Here is a 25305-nt window from a genome sequence, read left to right on the forward strand (position 1 = left end):
TTTTTCCATATTTTGTGAGAGAAACTACAGTATCATTCAAGCCTCAGCTTTTGACAACGTTTGGGAATATCTTTATTTTTTTTAGCATATCAGGCTATTACCGATCATTTTCAATTATTTTTCTTCAATGTTGATTTCTGTTCAATTGAGGATTCCAAAACGTTTGCCAGGCTTCTGGGTAGATAGGCATCAGTGATTTTTGTCTTCTCAGTATGAATCACGCTTGTCTCTCAAAGTAGATTTACTTAGGACCATCCAGATCCTGGTACGTGGAAGAGCAACCAATGAAACACTCTCCAGTACTCACTGTCTTTGATTTTTTGTAATGGAAAAATTTATAGTCAGTTTTTTATTTCCTTCCTGACCAAATGAGCTTATCACTCTCAAAAGTGAATGGGAAGTTTGGTTGTTAATTTTTCGGCATCCGGAGCTCTAGTTTTGTTTCACAATTCGCCACCTAATAATATCGATATGGATATGAGTAGCTTAGTTCTTTTTAGCCACATTCATTAAGTTGGTAGCTTTTCATAAAAACCAGTCACGTCCGAGGAACAGTGATGATAGAACCGCAATGAAAGTAAATGAGAATAATGAAAACTTCCTGTAGATGAATCCTCAGTACTAGAAATATTATTTTTTTTTTGGTAAATTTATTTGTAGAACTTTAACATGGAGTAATGCCATATGAACTTACGCACTTGCGAAAATAGTACGTCTCTTTGTATTTGACAGAAAATATTTTAAGCAAACTTAAACACTGGCGTACCCACGTTCTTGTCACAAATGAAATCCAGTGTGATTACTTATGCTCGATCGACAAACCAGAATTATTGAACAAACAATGACACAGAAATTCGTTTATTTAACAACTACTGCAATTTAGTTCTCTGATACAACAATACTGGCACGATGTCATCTACAATTGTCCATTCGGGCAATGACAAGAATAAATATCTGCCATACGTTCGTTACATGTCCTCAGTGACTCTGAAATCCATAGGACTGGAAACCTCAGACCCGATGCAAGCACTAATGAGCCATCATTTCGAGGTACTATAGCCAGGAGATGGAACGGTGGCACGACAAAAGAAAAACGATGATGTTGATATCTCGGCTTCTTTGAACTATGATATATTTCGGAAAAAATTATCATGTGATATAGCTGTGGATTCTGTAAATAATGCAAAGCGCCACGCTGAGAATCTAGGAGATGACTTTTTAAATACACCCACTTATTAATATTTTGAATATTATCAAATGATTCTGAACATTGTAATCAAAAATTTGTGCCACTATTATTTTTATTTACATTCTTGATCCACTACGACTCCAAAGTATTATTAATACTGTTTAACCTAGTACAAGAAACACTGCCTACATTTTATAGTTTAGAAAAATCGACAGTACTGGACATATGGATCACTCATATGATGGCTGTATTTTAATCATTCCGTAGTCTGACCTACATGTATATCATGCAAATTACTATTCCAGTTAAAAGAAGAGTTTAAAAATACTAGATTTCTCCGAGATGTTTCTTTCTGTAGTCAAAAGTGCTGTGTTTGAGGATATCTCTTCGAGTGTTTGAGTTAGTAATCGGTCTCATGAGCTGCTTTCACATGCCTACAGCGTCTGTCAGTTTTACGTTCTTCTAAGATTGTGATGGAATGACTGCGTCATGGAGTTTTTGAACATCAGAACAAAACTGTTACGTTCTTGAAGTCCACCCAATAATATTCAGGAACGAACTTGCCTCGATCTAGGTTAGTGTCTTGACACAACATTCTAACTGGTTCGACCTTGAGTCTAATAATGCGTGGTTCCGAGTTGAGACTAAAGGCTTGAGCAGGGAGACAAAGATTATTGGCTATTTATCAAGAGAGAGATAGAGATGACGAGTCAACTGAAGCACTACTAGATTTATTTTTATTCAGACTAATGTTGAAAAGAAATATGAATAGATAGGTGACCAATATGACCGCAACGCAAAAACAATTAGACAAATACAATTATGTCCACGATACGCTTCAAGGTAGGAAAATGGGGCAAGAAAAGTTAAGTTTAAATTACAGTACCGTTGGGATAGATGAGCATATAACAGTGAACCATGGATAAAACAAAAGCTTGCTGTCTTTAGAAATATATATGTCAGTATTCAACAAGCTTTGAATCGAGTGAAATCATATTCCCAAAGCTAGCTTTAGTTGTTTATCGTGGATTCTTTATTTCTTCATTGATATAAAAATGTTATTTGCTGATATGTAAAACGAACTGGAGCCTTATTACCTTGGAAATGCTACGTATTCCGCGACAATCGGGTTCGAAATGACGAACGTTTTATGAAAATGTGATTCTGCTCCTTTCATTATGTGTAGTACTAGTTGCTTTAGTGGTTACTTTTGAAACATCTTATAAGTAATATGTGAACACGGATACTTTATTTTACCTGGCATAAACTTAAATACCTGTACTAACATAAGAGATTCATACAACAAACTTTTTCCAGCAACTACATCAATGAGAAGCTCATCCTGTCATGCTTCAGAAACAATAACGGTCGATGGAAACTTAATATGAACTGACTAAAAGCACAGGGAATGGTCATGAGCAGTGATGAGCAGCACAGGTAAAACATATTCAAAAATAAGCGTTGGTAGATAATGTTAAATACTTATCCTGCCTAATCAAGAAAACAGGGGAATAATCTGGTTGTTGTCGAAACAGTTGTTCTGAAACCACTGTAATATCAGATAGACCTAAGCCTGTATATACCCAAAAAATTTGAAAAACCTGCAGTCATTTGGGACTAGAGAGCAATTAAACGTGGGTGGTTGACACCAGCGACATACGATTATGGGATCATGGTTTTGGAGTTAAAAATAACTGAGACATAAGGTAAGGTCGAGGGATGTGATTTCATCTCATCTGACTGGATTTGATTTTCGCTCACTCAAGTATAAAAGGGAAGACAGAAATCCTTTTGTCATAGATATTTTCCATAATACCGGTCTCATTGTTGCGTTGGTTCATGAATGGTTGGTGTCAACTCTTAAACTAATGTTTGTGAGCACCCCTTACTACTAATACTTATTGTACGTTGATGAGGGTTATAATTCTCAAATTTCTTATCAGTGCCATAGGTGTATCCAGTGTTTGCATCGTCTTAGGTTATAAATTGCAAAATATACTTATGCTTCTTTGATTTCTTCATCCAACGTTTAAAATGATACTGCTTCTAAACTGAGATTAACATTTATTAGTCACATTATTGTGCTAATGAGTCGTGTCAACTTGAACCGATACATTTACATACTAAGTTCCATGTTGCTCACGACTGACCAATAAAAGTGAAGAACTGAAACTTTTGATCATAATCTTCTTTCCCGACAAACTGGAGATTTACTTTTATAGTCGAGGAATACTTTACTTACTTGCTTACGCCTGTTACTCCCAATGGAGCATAGGCCGCCGACCAGCATTCTCCAACCCACTCTGTCCTGGGCCTTCTTTTCTAGTTCCATCCAATTCTTGTTCATTTTTATCATGTCTATCTCCATTTCTCGGCGTAATCTGTTCCTTGGTCTTCCTCTTTTCCTTTGACCTTCGGGATTCCATGTGAGGGCTTGTCTTGTGACGCAGTTGGGTGCTTTCCTCAATGTGTGTCCTATCCACTTCCAGCGCTTCTTCCTAATTTCTTCCTCCACTGGGATCTGGTTTGTCCTCTCCCACAGTACGTTGTTGCTAATAGTGTGCGGCCAATGGATCTGAAGTATTTTGCGTAGACAATTCTTAATAAACACCTGTATCTTGTGGATGATGGCTTTCGTAGTTCTCCATACAGTAGAACTGTCTTGACATTTGTATTGAAAATCCTGACCTGGGTGTTGGTTGACAGTTGCTTTGAGTTCCAGAATAGTCGAGGAATATGCCAACCAAATTAGTTCTTGTAACAGAATGAATTATTTGAAAATCTCACCAGTGTCTTATCTTGCAATTTTCATATTTCTTGAGTTACACCCTTCGTTTTATGTGTTAACTTTTATCTAGGACTTGTGTCATATTTCTTAGTCTTTATTAAATAAATGGATGGACAAGAAGGGTAACTTTATTGAAGTAAAGTATATATCTGGTATTTACAAAAACATGTAATGACAAATACCTGTGGTGGACCAGATAATATATAAAAGCAAAAGATATCAACAAGGTTAATAACAACCAATAGTAATATTAATATATACAAGTTAAATGTTACAAATACAATAAAAATGGGACTTTACTTAAGTTCACCCAAAATGATGCGTGTTCGGCTTTGATCTGGTACAATAAACCCACAATTATAGATGCTTAGTAATTCCAAACGTATCGATGATCTCCCCAGTAGTGTAATCCAAAGTAAGATATGATGTATTCACTTTTTCAGTCTATGAATGTAAATAATATTTGTTTTAGAACTAAGTTAACTCAATCTCGAATGAAAACAGAACGAGGGATGTGTGAGTATTAATGTATTTGTTAGCCAGAAAGAATATGTCACGCTATGTTGGAATCACAACGGAAAGTGTCTTCAAGGTCATTGACTAAAACAACACGTACAGTCATTTAATGATGAATGTACATACAGTGAAAAATTGACAAAACAAATACAAATAACATTGAAAACTATTTACAAAATAAGCTTGTCAGTCATATCTCCACATACCTATACTCATGTGGCTCAATTTACGAATAAGCTATCACAAGCGAATTACGTCTCACGATAAAAATCAGCCTGACAATTTATTGGTAATTCTAATGAAATATTTTAAACTCTGTTTGGGGAAATTTTGAGTATATTAACGATATCGATATTACTGAAACACGATCGCTTATACTAAAATGGAAGAAATGTCCTTGGGATACTCACTTCGGTTATATAACCAATCTAAGATCATTATTCTAAAAAACAAGCTGACGTACAGCTTCACTGGATTTGTCTCTAAATTCGTTTGTACGTGAAGTGTGCAAGATACTAAATTATTTGACATTTATAATCTTAACAAAAGTGTACCATATGTTTACTTTTAGATAACAGTAAATAATGACTCATAATGAGCAGCTTCCTGACAAACGACATTGATGTTGACACGAGAAGACAATATAAGCTGATTTCGGTTAGTCAAGTATTATGGACAGGACCTGGCACGGAAAATATGCAACGCTATTCCTCTCACCCATTTCAACCTTCTTTCTAGTTTACATTCAGAATAGACTAACTTATTTGCGACCTAGCGTTATACGATACTGTCTCATACAGAGTATGTTTGTTGTGATTGAATGAACTAACGATTCCTTTGTACTTGTTGAATGCTTGATTTCGAATCCCAAATACATTGCATTCGTTCGTGCTTACCTAGTAATTCTTGATCCAATTGCGTTCTTTTTGGATTCTTAATTAGTACTATAATTCAAATACTCCTAATTATCACAATGTTACATATTAATAGCCGCTACAATTATATAAACTTGAGTTTCTCACATTTTAGAAAACATTTATTCGAAAATACACAGATATACACATTGCATCATGTTCTGTACACATTATAGTGGGAAAAGTTATTTTGTTTATCGATCTATGAGATTCCTGTCTTATGAACATTGTAAATTATATTTAGCACAAAAAGACATTTGAAAAAACTGTGACAGAAAGTGATGTGTTCAGAGCATATCAAAAATGTATCAGTTTGGTTATTACTTTAATTAGTCCTAATCGTACTAGAAAAACAAAATATTAAATGATTGAGCTCTTTGTGACCATCATGGTAAGGAAACCAATTTGCGTAAGATCTTAGTACATCCATTTGAATATCATAATTATCCCTTATAACCGCCTTGTACATTGTTTTATTTTAATAATCAAATGTGTGGATAATTTTTCTGAAAAAGTAACTTTATATTTTTCCTTTGCATTTACTTCCTACATTACTAATGACAATTAATGAATAAACAATAAATAAAGAAATAGAAAACTATGTTTGTTAAGAAGTATATTTATTTAATAATCAAAGAGAACAATATAACACCATAAGTGTTAAAAGCTTTACATTAATAAAGTTATAACCGTACTTCTCAAAGAATGTAAAACCAATTTGAGATATCAATATTTTCTTTGGATACGCAAATGACTGCATGTCCTGGAGCAAAATGAGCAACAATTTAAATTCCTCGATATTTTGTGATCGTCAATCCATAAGGCAAGAAGAAAAGCTGTAGAATTCAACAAAAAAACTGTATTCTTTAATTGGGATATTGCGTTTTAAAAATGTCTCAGATAAGGCTACATACTTTCACCATACCTTTAACACTATCGTGTAAAACTTACCTTTGGTTAAAAAACAGTCAAAATTCGATACTAGCTCTAATATATACATTTCAAGTCAGTCAAAATCATCATAACAAGGTCTTTTTGTTAACCTTTATATTAAAGTACACGGAGGAACCATCTCAGTCACATGACCTTTCACAGTGTGGGAACCAAGTTTTGAAAAAATACGAGTAACTGTTTTCAGTTCCTTTTCTTGACATGGACAAGTTTTTTCTACTGCCTTGTTATTCAATTTTTCCCGTCCCCGGGTTATTAAGGCTTAAACATCAAGAACAGATTCGGAAGAAAACTTAAATCATAACAATAAAGCCAAAAATACGTTTAAATAAATGTATGTTCTTTTTACCTTATGGTGTTTTTAAGTAATTACATTTATCTTGTACTCTAATGAAATTATAATTTTTAAGATATTTTCCGACTGAAAACATTGAAAGTTATTGTGTTATATAATTGAACATCATTTTTAACCGATTTTGAACTACTCACCTACTAGGCTTGCGGATCCACATATAGTAAACTGGACAATGTATAGGTTCTCTGAACTGATAAATGTGAGGACAAAGGCACACAAAGGACATCCTATAGCCTACGTAGAATAACAAAGGATAAACACACATATTATCGATTTCCATATGAATGTTCATAGTTTCCGGTAAATAATTTAGGTTTAAGTAACAAATATGATTGATGACCATAAGGACTATTTAGAAATTTTTTAATCATGTTTATCTGATATCCAAAGCAATTCATTGATTATGTATCGCATTTCAAATTGTTGATTGAAATGATAATATTTCAGATAAAAATTACTTGACTACTTAATTAATTTTATTATCTTTCAGTTTATGACAAGACTGTGTAAGTGAAAGGAAATTTGATAAATAAAAATTTTCGTCTCAAGCCACTTCACAATCTGTAATACGTAAAACTAAATCATTTAGTTATTTTTTGAAAACACCTTGGAATAAACACAAAGTCATCTGAACTTAAGCTGACATCGTTTTCTTGTGAATATTGAACCAAAAGAATGGTAAAATTATTTGTAATAAATTAATTTGAACTGTATAACTAAATAACAGTATGCTATGCACAAAAATTTTATTTATTTGCAAAAATCAGTGTGTGGAAGATTTAGAACACGCAGAATAAAATGGGTTGATTTTATATCAAAATCTTTCTTGTACATGATTTACAAGTTTACCAAGGAAAATAAATACATCAAACACAGTAGACATAAAACTCATTATGCTTAAAAGGTAAGAATGGTGGCTACAACTCGTCAAATTATCTGCTTCAAACCAACAGATTTACATATTATCCACGTTGTACAAGTTCGAGGATAAGCAGTTTCACATACAATGAACATTTATCCATAGTAAGCAGTAGAATGATTTAAACTAGCGCGACTACATCGAGAAATCATCGGCTTCTCAGTCATCGGAAGTCATGGATCTTGCTTGGGGTAATTCACTTTAGTGGGAAGCAAACAAGAAACCGTGTAAATAAATAAGATTTGGGACATAAGAAGTGGTAAAGAAATTATTTTCAAATGATAAAAATAATTGAAAGTGTAAGTGGGTTAAGATCCCCTAATATTATACTTTCATCACCTAGCGTACTATTCTGTTAAATTTCTAAAACGAAAAGAAATACAACTTTTATCTGTAATGAAAACTACCGTTAAGACTAAAAATGGTTTAAATGAAGTCATTAACATAATTTGAAGACATGATTCTTATCCGAGTCGTGGAATGAAAAAATTTATCATCGATAAACCGATAAGGATTTTCATAGAGTGAATGCTTTTAGTTCTCTAATTATGCTATTTGGAACAAGTTATAGAACATATAAGTTGTTTAACAGGTGCATCTCATTACTAAACTTTGTTTAAATTGATGGCATTTATCTAAATTTGTGTTAATAAAATGAATAGTTAGTTCTGAAACCATCTGAAGAACTGACAGAACAAAAATGCGGAGGTCAGTGGAAGTTTACAGTGCTCATGGATTCGAATTGGTACTTTTGTGATACTGATGTAATGTTTCCGAGACATTACTTTTTAATTTTATTGAAATCGCGAACAGATCTAAGGTGGACGACCGTCAAAGACGCGGTGGCATTACACTGTAACTAATGGAGTTCAACTGTGTCGGGTATGAGGACGTTACTTACCGATAATGGAAGATGGTTGCACACTTGGCTTGGTTTCAGTCGGACTTATATATCAATGAAAATCGACTTAGTAATCTAGAAGTTAAGCGTAATAACGCAAAAATTGAAGGTCTTGGAATCGATTCCCTGTTGTGGGGTTGTTGGTGAGGATTGCCAAGGAGCTCCGAATTAGAACTGGTGCTTCCAAATTTTTAATGGTTGTCTTACTTAGCTCGATCTTTGATCTCACTAAAGTTCGAAAATCTTCAAAAACCTCCAACTAAAAATAACTTTTAAATAGGACTTATTTTTATATCAATCAGCAGTAATAAATCTTTAGTAGAATTCGAGTAATAAATTTGATTTTCATCTACCTTGACTTTTCATCATTTAGTAGACAAATTTGTGTTTTCATTAGGAAGTGAGAGGATTGTCTGCATAGCTCCTGATCTGCATTAAGACTACAAGACTTGAATTAGCTGTTGTTCGAAAACATCTAGCGTTTCAATTATGAGCATGGTAAATACAAAACAATATCGATATTTATCAACATGAAATAGGTAAACGTACTCGTGCACATGCTATTATCCCGTAGTTAATAGCCATGTTTGTGCATCCGAACATCGACCCTATGGCTGGTGGAGCCACTGTTGATACACTGCTTAAAAAAAGAAAACCTCCAATACCCCAAATACAATAAAGCATTTTCGCCGTCAATCCATCCGTCAGACTGATGTAAGGAAACGTCAAAAGAAGGATGGCCCAAATCAGGCTTATTATACAAAACGGAATCTACGACATGAAAAAAGTGAGATTCTACATTTCGATTAAATACATGTCAACAATAATTATCCATATAAATAATTTCTGAAAAAATAGTGGACTTCTTTGAATTAAATGTGAATATTTAATTTTCGCTCCAATCTGTGTAATATTATACTCTAAATTCTTAGAAGTTGTAAACCCCCATAGTTTATTAAATACATACAGTTTTTTATTACTTCTGATTTTCGTGAAAATCAAACTTTGTGGTTGATTTTTACTAGCGACATCATCCATTTACGAATAATGACTAACACTCTCATAGTACAACTGGTAGTGCAAATGCATAAAAGTTAATGAAAACTGTTAATCACAACCATATGTACAAGACATTACTGTTGTTTCTGACTGATAAAGTTTACACTGATATTTCCGATTCATTAAAATGCATACTAACTTAAAATGAAATATGTCATTACATTGATGAATAAAGATTTTTACATCTAGAATTACAAAATATGGTTGATAACTAAAAATCTGTGCAGAATACGCCTAAAGTTTTATCTACTGATTAAAACAATCATTAAAACCCATTTGAGAAATTAAAAAAAACTAGGTATTACATCTGCTACTTCATTGATAAAATGACTTTCAACTTAAACGTGTTTGTATATATTATGCCATCAAACACCAGGAATTTCGAAGTACACGTTTACTCTTATTCTTGTTCTGAGTAACAAGTTTATATAATATATTATTTTTAATGTATTCATCTGTTTTAATACAGAGGAACCACTGAAATTCATTCCAGGTGTATAATTAGACGGCACTTTCAGTGAATAAATAAGTTACTAGAACTATCTTTCACCATAAAAAAGGTTAAAGGTTTTTTTCATTCATTGAGCAATCATATTGTACAAACGTCGACGTAACTACGGTTTAAATAGGGTAGGCATGAATAAATTTAATTTATGTATTAAAAGCTCCAAACTGAAATTTCAATAGAATGAAAGTATCCATAGAGTTTAACATACTATATCTGATCAACATTGATTTTTTGTATATTATAGTTAGAATTCTGTTATGCCCCGATAAGCATAATGAATGGTAACTTTCGGGATCCATTTATGGACGAGTACTATGCGCATATTTTTATCGTATAATTGTCAAATAATTAAACTGTTCATATCCGTTTTTCTTATATTATTTTACGATTTACCATTCTTGAATTATGCCGTCTATTAATTATCACCTCCCACACTCACAGCCACTTTTGGCTGAATCTTGTACAAATGTTATTTTCCATTTTATGGTACGATGTGGTCTGTCTGGTTGGTATATGAACCCAGTATGCTCGAAATAAACGATTCATATCACAGAAGCTGAGATTGGTGTTCTGGACTTAACTGGCTGGGCTAGGCAGGAAGCAGGACCGATAAGTATTCTAGACTGATCATACGGGTTTACGCGTCATTGGTCCGATCGATAAGTCACTGCTCTCTAATTGGAGGTATCATTACGTTATACATAAACAGGGGACACAGACCACAATTTATAACAAACTCACTATTGTACCTAATGAACAGTAGTAAATAAAACGTCAATCATAGTTATCAGTCCGAGAGCTGGAGAGGATCATTTATATTGTATTTCTCAGCTACTAGGGTGATCTGATTACTCTGTACGTATTAGTTTTAGCTCGACAGCAGAAGTGTGTTAAAATGTGTCACTGGACTTATCTTTTGTTCTTAAAAAAACAGAAGTGAACACCACAATGTGCATTAAGTATATGCCAATGTGAATTGTAACAAATTTCTTGAAAACGTGATTGGTTTCGTATAAAGGAAGATCTTAGGTTGTCAAAATAAAAGTGACATGTTTGGTTAGATTTTCAAACTAATCTAACATTTTTTTGTGGATTTGTGGATTTTTCTGGAAGTTTTTCATACGAGTTATGTGATAAATGTCTCACCTTGTATGAAAATCGATCCACAATTGATCCCCATATAATACGGCCACCGGCATTGAAAACTGCAGTCATTGTAACTATAATTGATAGGTACTTATCATCACTGATAAACGACTGACCAAATAACTGAAAACAATGTAAACAAATTTATTGAGTGGTACGAGATGTTGGTAAGTTAGAAATGTCAGTGAAAACAAAGAAATACCAAAGAATGGTATTTCCATCATAGTTTTTAAATTGACAAAATTTGAAGAATGCATTTCGATAACTAATAATCTTAAGGTTGAAAAATCTTTAACTTCATTTTGATGGGACATGAAATAAGTTTTTTAAGAACATTTTCATAAAAAATATTAGGGTCACGTACAAAATATTTCGATGTTACGTAGATTTATGAAAAAGAGATTAGTTGTGTATCCCGTTATTAGGACTAAAGGTGTTTATAAGAACTTAAAAGTGTGTTTACATATGACGTTTATGATAAGTTTTCAAAGTGCTCGTTTGATAAAGAAATTTGCCTGTTCTGGTGTGGTACAACATGAAAAACTTGGAAAAAATACAACTCGGTAGCTAGTTTAGTATATAATGAACAAAACTTATATAAAACAGAAAAATGTCCCTTCATTTCTCAGCCAAGAATTTTTGTCCATAAAACCATTAAAATTAGTACAAAGTCCTGCTGCGTTACAAATTAGTAATTCGAAATCATTTAGCAGTTTACGAGTGATTAGATGTAATCATCATCATGAAAGAAGAAATGATACTGGACATTACTTTGTATAATAGTGGTAAAATAAAACAAAGAACGTTAGCGGTATTTTGATACCTCATAAAAAATATGTATAAATCTAGAGTTATCTGAATCGGTATTTTGAAGTAAAACGTTTTGAATTCTCGTAAACGTTTGGACGTAGAAGATAAGTAATTGAGTCAAACTGATTTCTGTAGAAAAGGCTAATAAAAGCTACGCTCATTTCCACAGACTGACTATACAATTTTCATCAGTAGTGTTGTATCTATCAAATCAAAAAACGTGTTGAACAAGAAGACTGCCGTTTCTTAGATTTTTCGACTCCAAATAAATGTTTATCTTTACCAAATCATTTTGATTTCACTGTACCACTATCATCATAATCAGAAAGAAATAAGATTGTCTATCGAAATCCGTTAGTTATTATTATTTGGTAGCATATTAAAGGTAAAGTATGTTGACGCTGCTCTATATTTGATTTCCTTTTATATTTGCGATAAAATCAACGATTTCTCAAACATGGATAGGTGTAACAAGATTCTCAAAATACGCACTACTTTTTCATGTAAAAATGAAAAGAAGATGAATTACAACTAAACATAGTCAAGTAAACATTTCCAATTAAACAAAGGTACAATACTTTTACTGATGAGTTTATTCATATCCTAATGGATTTAATATCTATAGTATCAATAATAAATTTTGGATGAAAATGCATGATCGAGAATTGCAAGAAGATTTTCTATCTTGATCACTAAAAAGTTGTACTGTTGGCGTTTTCAAAACTTTAAACATCCACAGAATATTAAAATCACTAATCCTGAACTTTTTCTACAACTGGTTGTCTAGAATTACTTATCCGTTATAATAAATTATAATATCTATATTCTAAAGTTCAGCATTAAGTTGATAATAAACCGTCCATTTTTCTCATTTCGATCTCTTTTGACATAATGCTCTGTTGCATTCTTCATATTAACTGTATGCAATCATATATATCATAGAAGTAATAGCCATATAGTCTACAGTTATCTCGCTCAGTCCGTTCTAACATTGGCGTTATCACGCTAATGTAGCAATACTAACTTAAAAATAACATTAACTCATTTGAAATCTGGAAATATTTCAACAGTCAAGTTATTTTCACGTTTATTTCTGTTCAGTTTCATGGAAATAGACGAAATTCAGCACTTAAATTTATGGTTTTAGGGCAGCTGAAGACAATTGTAAGATTAATTACTATTCAAAACTTGTTAAACAAGTGATGGGAAGACACTTGAATGAACTTGCTAATCAAAAAGTATTAATAGACAGACTATTATGTTCTTTAGTTATACTAGTCTACGTTCAGTATATTAAACATAATAATTAATTAAAGTGAAAATGAACTTACTTTATAGGAAGAAGTTAAAAGTGTAAGCGGCACGCTGTTGCAAAGTTCGATCAACCATAAAAGGTAGAAGTCGATATGACGAAACAATTGACCAGGTTTTATGTCCACTGCACTTTAAAATAATATGTTAACAATATGGCTTATCATACAAGTATGAGATTTTAACTAACAATTATTAAAATAAACATGAAGAATTATTACCATTTTTATTTGATAGATAATTCATGATAACAGTAAATAGATATAGTTTGAATGACTTCTATGAAACAACGAAATCTGAAAACATGACAGTGAACAGATATTACTAATAAATAGACAGGATAAATCGACGCAAACTTTACTGACTGCCGTTTCAATAATGGATGAAAAAAACTGAGAATATTATCATAATGCTCATGACGCTGTTAGAAGTAAATAATATTTTCGATGAACGCTGATAATAAGGTGATAAATTTATGTCCACTTATGTGTTTTTCACAAACAGTGAACTGCCGTATAACAACTATGAGATATTTACAACTATCGATTAGCATTTTAAACCAACTTGTATATGTGTTAAAGATAAATCAATATTTTTCTTGGCTTATTTTTATTTAAGTAGTTCAATCCAATCTGTATCGTTGAAAATCATTATCTAGACATATGTAGTTTACTTGTACTTTGTACACTATTATTTTATTCAAAATATATAGAGTTATCTAAATAATTTCATTGCTGTGTGATGCGTGTTACTTATATTGATGTAAGTAGTATATGACGTGAAATAAAAACTTAATGTCTGGCAGCAGAGGTTGGGAGAAGATCAAGAAAGAAAGAGCAGGAACATAATGCAACTTGTAAGAAAACACATGAACAATGAAATGTGAGACAATGGATTGATGTTTGCAACAGGAACAGACCGTTTTGATATGATGGATTAATATTTTGCAAAATAACGATTTACTATTTGGTTTTTCTATTTTTCCGAGTAACTCTGTAATTCGAGGTTGTCCCCATCCGTGTTCTATTCCTTACAGCTGTAGGATTGGTGACTAATTTTCGTATGATTACCCGTTCAGCTAATCCGTATTAGAATTCATGCTGGATTTATAATTCTCGGAGAACATTTCATTTCTTTTGAATAGCACTAGATAATACTACATTTTTCGACCATACTTTTAGTTAGCACACTGTTACATTAGCTCTTTTTGAATAAAGCTTGCAAGATAAAATCAGATCACATTCTTTGATATTTTATAACAGTTAGCCAAATCAAACATAAGTTTTCCAGTAGTTTCATACTTTGTTAAATTGTGAGTCAATCACATATGTTGTGTAAATCATCCACTAACAAATACCACAAACAGATAGGTGTTTTGTGAATAAATTTTTATTGAACTTACGAAACATATTAATGTTACACCGTTTGAGAAAATAAGGCGAGGATATTAAAACAGGAAAAAGACTTAAATGGACCTCTTTATTGTATTCAGTTAAAGCAAATGTAAAGAGTCTATAAAATTCTTTTGTGATTGTTCTTCTTGTTCGATATAATTTTATAAGAATTAGAATTTTTGTTGAAATTAAGCATATAGATTCACACCACTTTAAATATATTGTGGAACCATATTGCTTATTAAATATTTTTATATTCTCTGTTAATATGGGAGTCAAAATTATCAAATAACTAAATTGTTTTAGAGAAAGTATTGTTATATTATGCAAAGTTACTCTTATCCTTAGTTAATTTCGATGAGTTCCCACAGAGACTGTGCTGCATTTCGAACGTTTATCTATAAGAACCTATTTTTATGTCAGTTTTTGCTCAAATAAATTGCTATTTTTTCTCGATATATATTTACACACTCCACACAAACTGAAAAATTTAAACGAATATTTTCAAATGAAACTCACTTTGAACAATTCGAGATTTTTACGTCCTAAGTAAATAAAGATAAACTTTGGTGCTCAAAGTATATTGATGTTTAGCAAAAACAATTTAGCAGAATAAATTCTTATTTCAAAAATTTTAAAATCCTTCACTCAACCATAGGGTGAGTTGAAGAATGCCGGAAATTGATAAAATAGCATCTTCAAGCGTAATTGCTAAATTATTTCACAATCGCTTCATTAAGAACGCATAATTCTGTAGATGTTCAATTTATGAAGATCAAGAAAATAAAACACAAAAGACTTTGAAAAGAGATTTTTCAGCTAAGTCTAACGAATTTTTCATCTAATAAAATTCGAATCGCCGCAAAGAGATGTTGAAAACAAAGCAACTTTCATTATCATTATTTATTTTATTAATTGTTTTTGTCTCAAGAAGGTTTTTTTACTATCTCATAATATGCTTTCATAAATCATAAGCTAACCATATAATAGATGAGTGAACTAGTAAATCTAAACTAATGTCATCAAACGAACGGTCAGAGCAAGAACTGTAATTAATTAAAATGGTCAATATGAAAATCAGTATGATTACTTTGTAATATATGTGCCATGTTAAATGTAATTTCTAAGAACTTACGTAATCCTTTATTTCATATTCTGAAGACTCGCTTTCATCCAAGATTTCAATTTTATTATCTTTCTAAGAAAAAATATTTGAAAAGTGAAATATATATTATGTCAATTCTCTCAGAATTATCAAAACAGCACACGACATTGAATCAATTAGAGAAGTGGACACATTGTGATTTGATCGACAGATTTAAGCTAGCTCAAAACAGCTAGACGAACATTGATCATTACTCAGTGATCAATCACTTCTAAGTAACTCATCTGCCAATAAATTATTTTGAAATGTAACTGGAAATATATCAATATATAGGTATCTGGTTATCAGTGTTCACTCGATTCTGTCAAGTCACAATAATTCGCTAAGTGACATAAAGATGATCGCGCAGTAATATGACTTATGGTTACAGATAAAACTAACATTTATTGTTAGTTATACGAACTACCATTTTTACTGGACGTATGTAGAAATACGATGAATCAAAGCACCTTATTCGTTTGTCTTCTTTGCTCTGCACAGTTGCAAATGTTTTGGAGATCAACTGATAGTGTGTCGTCAGAGTTTACCAGTGTTCACTGATAACCAGGGGTTTGGATATGGTTGTCTATTAGGAAATGTCAAGAACAGCTATTGATATTGTTTTGAAATACAATTATATAGGTGCTTAAAATAATTGATTATACACACTAAAAGTTGAAGATTCAGTCAAATGTGAAACAAACGATCAACTTGCCTATGTCTTGTTACATTTACATTGTAAAAAATCATGCTTAATTCATTTCATTTATTTACCAGCTAACGTTTACATTCATCTCAGCAAGCTTGATACAATAATATGTAAACTGGCACTGAACTACACTGTCTTGTTTTACGTCGCAGTAACTGTGTCCTGTCAGCCTAGAAGTAGCAAGCACATTTCGGCAGTAGATGTCATGTGATCGATTTATGCATCAATATATCAAGTTTGCTGAAGTAAATGGAAAATTAACATTGTCGAACCACTATATTTTGTTTTATTAAGACTAGTAATAAATAATAAATAGATGGTGATCCGTGAAATTGTTGTAGTTCGAAATGATGGTATAAACTGTATCCGACTATTTTTAAGTCTGTTATAGGACTCAGAAGCTAAGTGGATGACGCGATGGTTTGGAGCGAATTGAGTTCGAGTCCTGAAGTGAACATCAACTCTGTGATGAATGCACATCCAGCTGACGAGTCCCAAATGGGACGGGACGCTCGTCCTGGATTCCACTGCTAGCCACCATCCATCACAGCTTATTATGTCCCTTGGATCACACCACGGAGAACCGGATAGATTACATTTGCATCATTAAAAAATTCACAAGGTCAATGGAGGATGCGAGAACGAGGAGAGGGGTTGAAAAAGCTTCAGATCACCACCAAATGGTGGTTGCCAAGATGAAACTGAAGCTAAAAAATTATTGAACAACTAGACAAACAGCATTACCAATGGTGAACACAGCCTTAATTCGAGATACTGACAAACTCAACGAAATCAAGATAACTCTCAACAACGGGTCCTAAGCCTTAAGAGAACTACTAAAAAAAGAAACTATTATGGAGAACAACTGGAAAGAAATCAAAGAAGCACTAACTTCAACGTTTCAGGAGGTGCTAGGCCTTGAGAAGCATCATAGTAAGGAATGAACCTCTGTCGAAACGCTGGACAAGATTCGAGAAAGGAAGAACAAGAAGACATCATTTAACAACTGCCGAATAAGAACAGAGAAAGTCGGGGCACAGGTTGAATATACTGAAGCAAACAAGCAGGTGAAGAAGGGCATTAGGGCCGAAAGGCAGAAATATGGGGAAGAGCTGGCAACGACAGTGGGAAAAGCTGTAAGAGGACAAAATATAAAACGACTGTATGAAGTGATGAAGAAACTGGTAAGGAAGTATTGTAAATCAGAGAGAATAGTCAAAGACAAACACGGCACGCTAATAACTGAAATTCAATGACAGAGGTACAAATGGGTAGAACAATTTGAGGAACTCTCTAATAGACCAGCTTCATTGAATCCATCGGATATCAAAGCAGCACCTACAGACTTTCCCGTCGATGTCACTTCACCAGTGATCGAAGAAATCAGAATGGCCATCAGACAGATCAAGAGTGGGAAAGCATCAGAACCTGATAATATACCACCTGAATTATGAAGTCTGACATAGAAGCAACTGCAAACATACTCCACGTTCTATTCAGGAAGATTTGAGAAGAAGAACAAGTGTCGGCAGATTGGGAAGAAGGATATCTTATCAGGTTACCAAAGAAAGGAGATCTGAGCAAATGTGAGAAATAAAGAGGCACCACACTACTATCGGTACCAGGAAACGTTTCCAACAGTGTTGCTAAACCGGATAAAAAATTCAGTAGATGTACAGCTTTGAGATCAACAGGCTGGATTCCGTAAGGATCCACAAATACAACACGGAGAACACGAAATCAAATACGCTCGACAGAGAAACTCTGGAAGATGTGGAAGAGTTCACGTACCTGGGAAGCATCATCGACGAACGTGGAGGATCTGATGCAGACGCAAAGGCGAGGATTAGCAAAGCAAGGACAGCATTTCTACAGTTGAAGAACACATGAGACTCAAAACATTTGTCGGTCAACATCAAGTTCAGAATCTTTAATACGAACGTCAAAACTTCCACTGTACGGTGGTGAAACTTGGAGAACTAGCACAACCATAATAAAAAAGATACAAGTATTTATAAACAGTTGTCTACGTAAGATATTGAATGTCTGTTGGCTGGATACCATCAAAAACAGTCTACTGTGGGAGAGAACAAACAAACCTCCAGCTGAAGAAGTTAGGAAAAGACGTTGTAAGTCGATAGGACACACATTGAGGAAATAATCAAACTGCACGACAAGGCAAGCGCTTACATGGAAACCTGAAGGCAAACGGAAAAGTGGAAGGCCAAAGAACACACTGTGCCGAGAATTGGAAGCAGATGTGGAAAGGATGAATAGCAACTGGAAACAACTAGAAAAGATTGCTCTGGACAGAGTTGGATGGAGAATGCTGGTGAGCGGCCTATGGTCCTCCACGAGAAGTAAAAGGCGTAAGTAATTAAGTAACGCTATATACAATTATTTATATTTATAATAACTAGTACAATTATAAATATGTTTGCAAGATCATTAAAATTGATCTTTGTCGCTTTTCAGTTAAAATCAAAATGACATTGATTGGATGTTGTCACCTGTTCTAGTTAAACAGTGTGTAACAATCAACAAACATTGATTAGCTGAAGTGTCAGAAATAAAAATCACTATAATTTTAAGAGTGTCAAAATCATTCATTTCAATAATTCTCCTCTTTACGAACATAATGTATTTTTTTTTATCACAAGTGAGCTTTCCCTATTTGATTATAATATCAACTTAGACTTGTCAATGACTTTATACTTCATTCTATCTAAAATGGTTTATCCTTCTCTTATTCTATATTCATGCATTTAAATTATTTGTGAAAGAAAACAGTGGCAATAATAAAGAATGCTTGGTTATATTTAGCCATATTATGCCATTCTATTTAAGAAAACATTGATTTTTTAATGTGCGCTTCACCAATCCCATTTTATTTGGGTAACTATTCCCTATGCTAATTGAATGTACTTCCAAAAAATATAGGGGTAGAATTTGTGGTTTTTGACATCGAAATTTCAGCATTTGATAAAACTTTATTCACTAAAGGATCAATAGTTTATTAGGAGTTTCAGATGATGACTAGATTTATTGTTACCGTACAATCACTTGTAAATTTTTACCAGTATAAAAAATGTTCTTAACCTTATACTACTTTCAATAAAGAAACCTTTTTTTATGCCAAACTGAATCGTTTGAGAATGTTACCAAACAATAATTTATTTAAATTAAAATCTTACAGCATTCGATTTCGGCTTTGAACGCAGCAAAGTCAGACCAATGATCTGAGTAACTGATAGAATAACCCCAATAACAAGAAATACATGTGGTAGTCTGTTAAGTACTTCAGGATCATCAAATTGTCTAAAGAATAGAGATAATTAGAAATGAAAAATTACGAAGATAGTAAAAATATACTTTATCACAAATTAATCATTATTAAGTAGTATTTCATCTCCATGTTATAACAAATAATATTGTTCAAAATCTAGAAAAATTCTTATCTTTAATTTTAAACCAGTTAGTGGTATACATAAAACTGTGTTAAAAGAACATAGATTTGTGACATTTTTGAATAAAATTTTTAGGCAGTGTAGAGGCTAAACATTTTTAACTTTCGAATTGAAATGATGTAAATAAAAGCATTTATCAGAGGAATTACTACTTCAAGTACTTCCCCATGTCCCTTAATATCTGAGAATTTATTTGTGATTCCTTTCTAAGGACGAATGAGGTTAATATTTTGACTGTCTTTGAAAGGATATAATATCTAGTCTGGTCATAAACCACGTTGTTCCTTATGCTTTTTCGTCTCACTTATCTCTAAGTATTCCATTTTTTATACCGTCGAATTTTCTTTTTTTCTAATCGCGCCCTATCCTGCGTAGGCTGAACGTGCTGTGATTACTTGTCGCCAGAATAAGACATTATTTGTGCATCTATTCATTACAACTGAGAAATGCCAATACTTTAATCGTTTTATTACCTTGTCACGTTGTTAACTGGGACATTGGTCGGGTTTATCAAAAATGTTTGGATAGGACTGAACACCAATGATCCCATACCATATCCACTAACCACTAGTCCAACCACAAGGCCTCTATGTTCAGGAAACCACTAGAGAGAGAAAAAAGCGGAATCATTATTATACAACACGAAACTAAGGCTTATTTTAATCTTATAAGATTATTTATACATAAAAAATGTATTTGGTTATCTGAAAAAAAAAGCACTGATTGAAGTGTTCAAAAGGAACAAGAAAGGAGTTATTATTTTAATTAGAACACATATGTATGTTATTAATAAACAATCACTTTTTCAATGCAAGGAAATTAGTAAAGATGGATACAGCTAAGTAAAACCCATTTTTGGAACTAATCAATTAGAAGCAAGAACAGTATGCATTAAGGAATACAATCAAAATGAGAATGCAAACATCATAACACATTCCGTTCATTTAGAAAATGTTCAGTGAAACAGAAACTTAAAGTGATACAGTTCAACAGGAAAGTACAAGATAACCTCTAAGAGCTTCTAAATAATTGATCCAAATGAAACACAATTATACATCGTTTTTTGGCAACAAATCCTAAATTAACCCCTCCTCTATTTTTACCACTTAATGGAGCCCATATTCATAATAAATCATTAGAATAAAAAGTCAACATTTCGAGGAAATAAATACTATTGAACAATTGTTTCGACCATCCGTGAACACTATCTGATATTAGTACTTTCTACACACACTGAATCCAAATAAAATGTTTGAGAAAGCAATCATTAGACAAGGAGACAACTAACCTCGTGAGATCAAACGCCTTGTTTTCTTCAAATTTTACAATCAGAATTTCATCATTGTTACACTGAATGCAGATGATTTACCTTGGTTTTCACTAAAAGAATTTTTATTTTAACTGCTACATCATCACCAGAGCTTATATGGCCATCCAAATAGATGAACGTCTTCACTGTTTTTTTGGAGGGACATTATCACATTTGGGTATAAAGATAGGTTCCTATCGTTCCTATGGAGGTACTTTTCATTATTGTATGTAAAAATATTACTAGTAAATTATTCAGCTTAAGATTAATTAAATCTAGGGATTAAATAATTTCATTCGTTATACTATAGATATAAGTAATAGTTCATATTCAATAATAAAACACCAGTACTTTTCACTGTAGAAAATAACATACACAAATAGTATATCATGCGTTAAGCAGAAGAATAAAATCAAATTACATCATTAACACGGTTTGATTTTTCTTTGCATACCGGTAACACTAAACTTTTCTTAAAAAATTTTTTAAGCTGATTTTTTAAACATTTTGGTCATTTCTGTAAAAGTTACGAGATATGCCTTCTTTTGTTGCATGATATGGTTCTGACGAAAACAAAAATTTGGAACGCAGCTACATGCTATTTAGTGATCTGAACTATATAATAGATAATACAGCACATTTCGGTTTAAACGTTTACATTGAGATGTATAACCATTTGTAGAGGGAAGGCGTTATTTGTATGGAACTATTTTAAACACGCGATGATACATTGCATTTAATAACTCTTAGATATTTTGAAGCTAGTTTTAACTCCTTTACAAATTACTATTTATCTTCATAAATACAAACTGACTATAGTATTGCACTAAAAATAATAAACACAATATAAATCCTTTTAAATAAGTTTATAATAATCATAGTTTCAAAACTGTTTAAATATAAAAGTTTTAAATATTTTACTGTTGCAGCAACGGCCAAAGTTACTGAAAATCCTAATCCAACACCTGTACCAAACAGGAAAGAATAGGTCAAAATAACTCCAACGTACATCTTTTGTATCGTAAAGTAAGATAATAGGACACCACCACTGAAACAGAAAAAATATTAAATTCCTCAAACATTAGATTATTATTTTGTATGAGATAGACGGTGAATCAAGCTTTCAATCCGCCATGGTTAAAACATTTGTAAAAATATAAACATGGATAAATGACTGAGGAAAGTTACTGTCAAATCTATCAGTTTTGTAAGACGGGAGAAAAGGGAGAAATCTTTGTGCTTCAGGCATTTCGATAATGCAATGAGAAGACGAAGGTTATCAGAATTATGTGATATATCTGCGCAAAGCATCTCGAACAATCTGATCACATATATACTTGTTAAGACATTTTTATATGAAAACTAAATGGTCAACTAGATACATTAAAGGTAAACCGTAACAAAGAAAAAGAAAGCATACAAAAACAATGCGATAACCATTCTAGATAAGGAATCAGTATTACCAGTATAGGTTAAGGGTAGAAACAAATTGTTTTTGAACACATAAAGGGGGTTTCAGTTTCCGTATAGCCAAGGCTTACTTCAAGTATTTATTTTAATAAAAACAACCATAGTATAAGAAAAATATGAGTTTACTTGCTTCGTGAATACTCTTCAGCTACATACAACCTAGAAGCAGTAATATTAATCATTAAAACCAAACTAGAATACACGTGTTACTGTCAGAAAATTTATGATTAAGTTCAATTTGACATATAGATGTGGATTATTAAAGGACAATAACTGCAGAAGAAATAAGATGTTATTCTAACGGTTAACAATTCACAGATTAATTATATGAGAAAACTGAAAAGAGTATGGAAGTCGAAGGTGTATGTCATAGTTAATTATCTTTAAGAAATTTGAAACATCAGAATCATGTCAAATGTCCAAAGAATCCTATTTTCTCATCTTAGATATCGTGTAATGTGTCCATAGACGTGGGCGCTAATCCTTTTCAATCTACTTTGAACGTATGTAGACTTCTAGATACAGTTAAAGGTAAAATGGTGAAATATGTCGCAATCAGGAATTTGTTTGATTAAGTGACATCAATTTGGAGACTGAGCACATTCTTTTTAGAACAGCATTAAATCTTTTAGCTATTTCATCACTCATAGAAAGACAGTAGCATGTTCCATATCGTTGATCCTAATCTTTCCATATTTAGCATTGTATTTTAGGCAGGTTACGGTTGTTTCATAAATTACCTTTAGTTACGATTAATTTTTCCTCGGTCTTATCCTCTGAACATGATCTATGTATAAGGTTGAATAGTGTTCTGAGCAGAAGCTATTGAGTTTCAAGCATAGCTCAGCCCACTATTCCTTGCGATAAATATATCATCGCAATCGGGTATCCGTATTTTACCATCAACATGCCTGATGCCTAACGTTGTGTCATTAACTATCAGTCTCGTAATTTGTTTGCATTAGATTTGCCACGAAGATATTTAGCTAATGAAGTCTCAAGACCAATTCGTTGGAATAGAAACTATGAACATTCTATCTCAGGTTTTAGGCTCCTTAATACCTAATTTTTTTCCTCATCATAATTTTGATCACTTTGCTACATCCTAAAAGCTGAGAATATCAATACCCGCAAAATTGAGATTTTAAAGACATGAAGAGTTTCAAAACATTTTTCCTTTGATATCCGACTAAAAAAGATACGATACATGGATTGATGAAATTTCGCTACTGTACGGTAACTTTTTCCTATGAAATAGGAATAGTAACAGTCCAACCATTGAGTTTTTGAAAAAAACCCGTTTCTCAATCTTAGAAATCTACTCTTACCTTTCACGCCACAAAGGTTTAACTTCGAAAGTTATTGGCTCATGCAATAGTAGCAATAGACTACATTGGTCTAACACGAATAACTATAAAATCCGCCTTTTTTGCATTTTAATGTTTTCAAATAGCATTCTAAGTTTTGGGAACAGATGCTCCCATGTACTAGAGTAGATGGTTACTAAGTAACGCTCCTGATAACTTCAGGTTTTATATAACGTATGGCTTTTTCTATGGGATAGAAAGGTCTAATCTATTTGACTGACTTTTAATGGTTAAAAACGTTCTGGGTAACCCTACAAAGACCAGCCATTTTAGCTAATGGATACCGTCGGTGAATACTTTTAAATAAATGATTGTCCATATAACAATTGTTTTTGAAGGGTTGGACGACTTTTGTCCATCGTGAAGTAATTTCACAATGTAATATATCGGTATATGGCCCATCTGAAAAGGCGTGAAGTTTTCAAATCTTTAATTAGCAAGATTAATTCAAGTTCTGTATGTTAACGGTTTGACTTATAATCGCGTACAAATAAGTAAACTGTAATTATCCTGAATAAAACTATAAACAAACTTATTACATCTTCACACAAATACTATTGATTCTTAAGCATATTTTGGCGATTTCCATTTCACCTTTTTGTTAAATAAATTAATGGTAATCATATGGGGCTAATATCCTCAAGTACATGATCAGCTATCAAAGCCATTGACATACCTCATACTAGTTATGCTTATTAATATATTTATTGTTGTATAACAGTAAAATCCCCTTTGAATTTCTTGTTTACGGATTACTTTCTACGACCAAGAAATGATATTTCTTATACTAATATTAAGGCGGTTAACAATTTTTAGAGTTCCTGTGTTGGTAATATTCATATTTAATTACTGTACGTTAGTATATCTCCATACTGAGTATTTTTAATAAAAGGATACCGAAATATAAGTTTAAAATGTTTATGAAATTAAGACCGGGTTTACTCGGCGTGATTAGTACATTTAATCTAGGACATGTATATATTGACGTTCATGAAGTAAAAGGAGATTACGAAATAAACTGCGTTTAGGCAAGCACTGTAATTGTTTACAATTGACATATTTAAGCCTTATGAAGATT

General features: G+C 32.5%; 1 protein-coding gene across 2 annotated transcripts in view; it reads right to left on the bottom strand.

Annotated features, from left to right (window-relative positions):
- Window positions 1-6013: 6013 nt before the first annotated feature.
- Window positions 6014-25305, bottom strand: part of MS3_00003082 (uncharacterized protein) — a 64184-nt gene continuing 44892 nt past the window's right edge. Inside the window, exons 1-10 of one of the 2 annotated variants that reach the window (XM_051210772.1) lie at window positions 21370-21831; window positions 20555-20685; window positions 19809-19932; window positions 15897-15959; window positions 15281-15306; window positions 13388-13499; window positions 11247-11369; window positions 9083-9304; window positions 6848-7831; window positions 6014-6243 (exon numbers count right to left, since the gene is read on the bottom strand). In XM_051210772.1, coding sequence (XP_051070789.1) covers window positions 7829-7831; window positions 9083-9304; window positions 11247-11369; window positions 13388-13499; window positions 15281-15306; window positions 15897-15959; window positions 19809-19932; window positions 20555-20631 — 750 coding nt within the window. In that variant the 5' untranslated portion in view covers window positions 20632-20685; window positions 21370-21831 and the 3' untranslated portion in view covers window positions 6014-6243; window positions 6848-7828. Of the gene's footprint in view, window positions 6244-6847; window positions 7832-9082; window positions 9305-11246; window positions 11370-13387; window positions 13500-15280; window positions 15307-15896; window positions 15960-19808; window positions 19933-20554; window positions 20686-21369; window positions 21832-22399; window positions 22439-25305 lie in introns of those variants that run through there. The other variant, XM_051210773.1, reaches the window with a different exon arrangement.

Source organism: Schistosoma haematobium, chromosome ZW (genome assembly GCF_000699445.3).
Source record: "Schistosoma haematobium chromosome ZW, whole genome shotgun sequence".
NCBI classification, from domain to species: domain Eukaryota; kingdom Metazoa; phylum Platyhelminthes; class Trematoda; order Strigeidida; family Schistosomatidae; genus Schistosoma; species Schistosoma haematobium.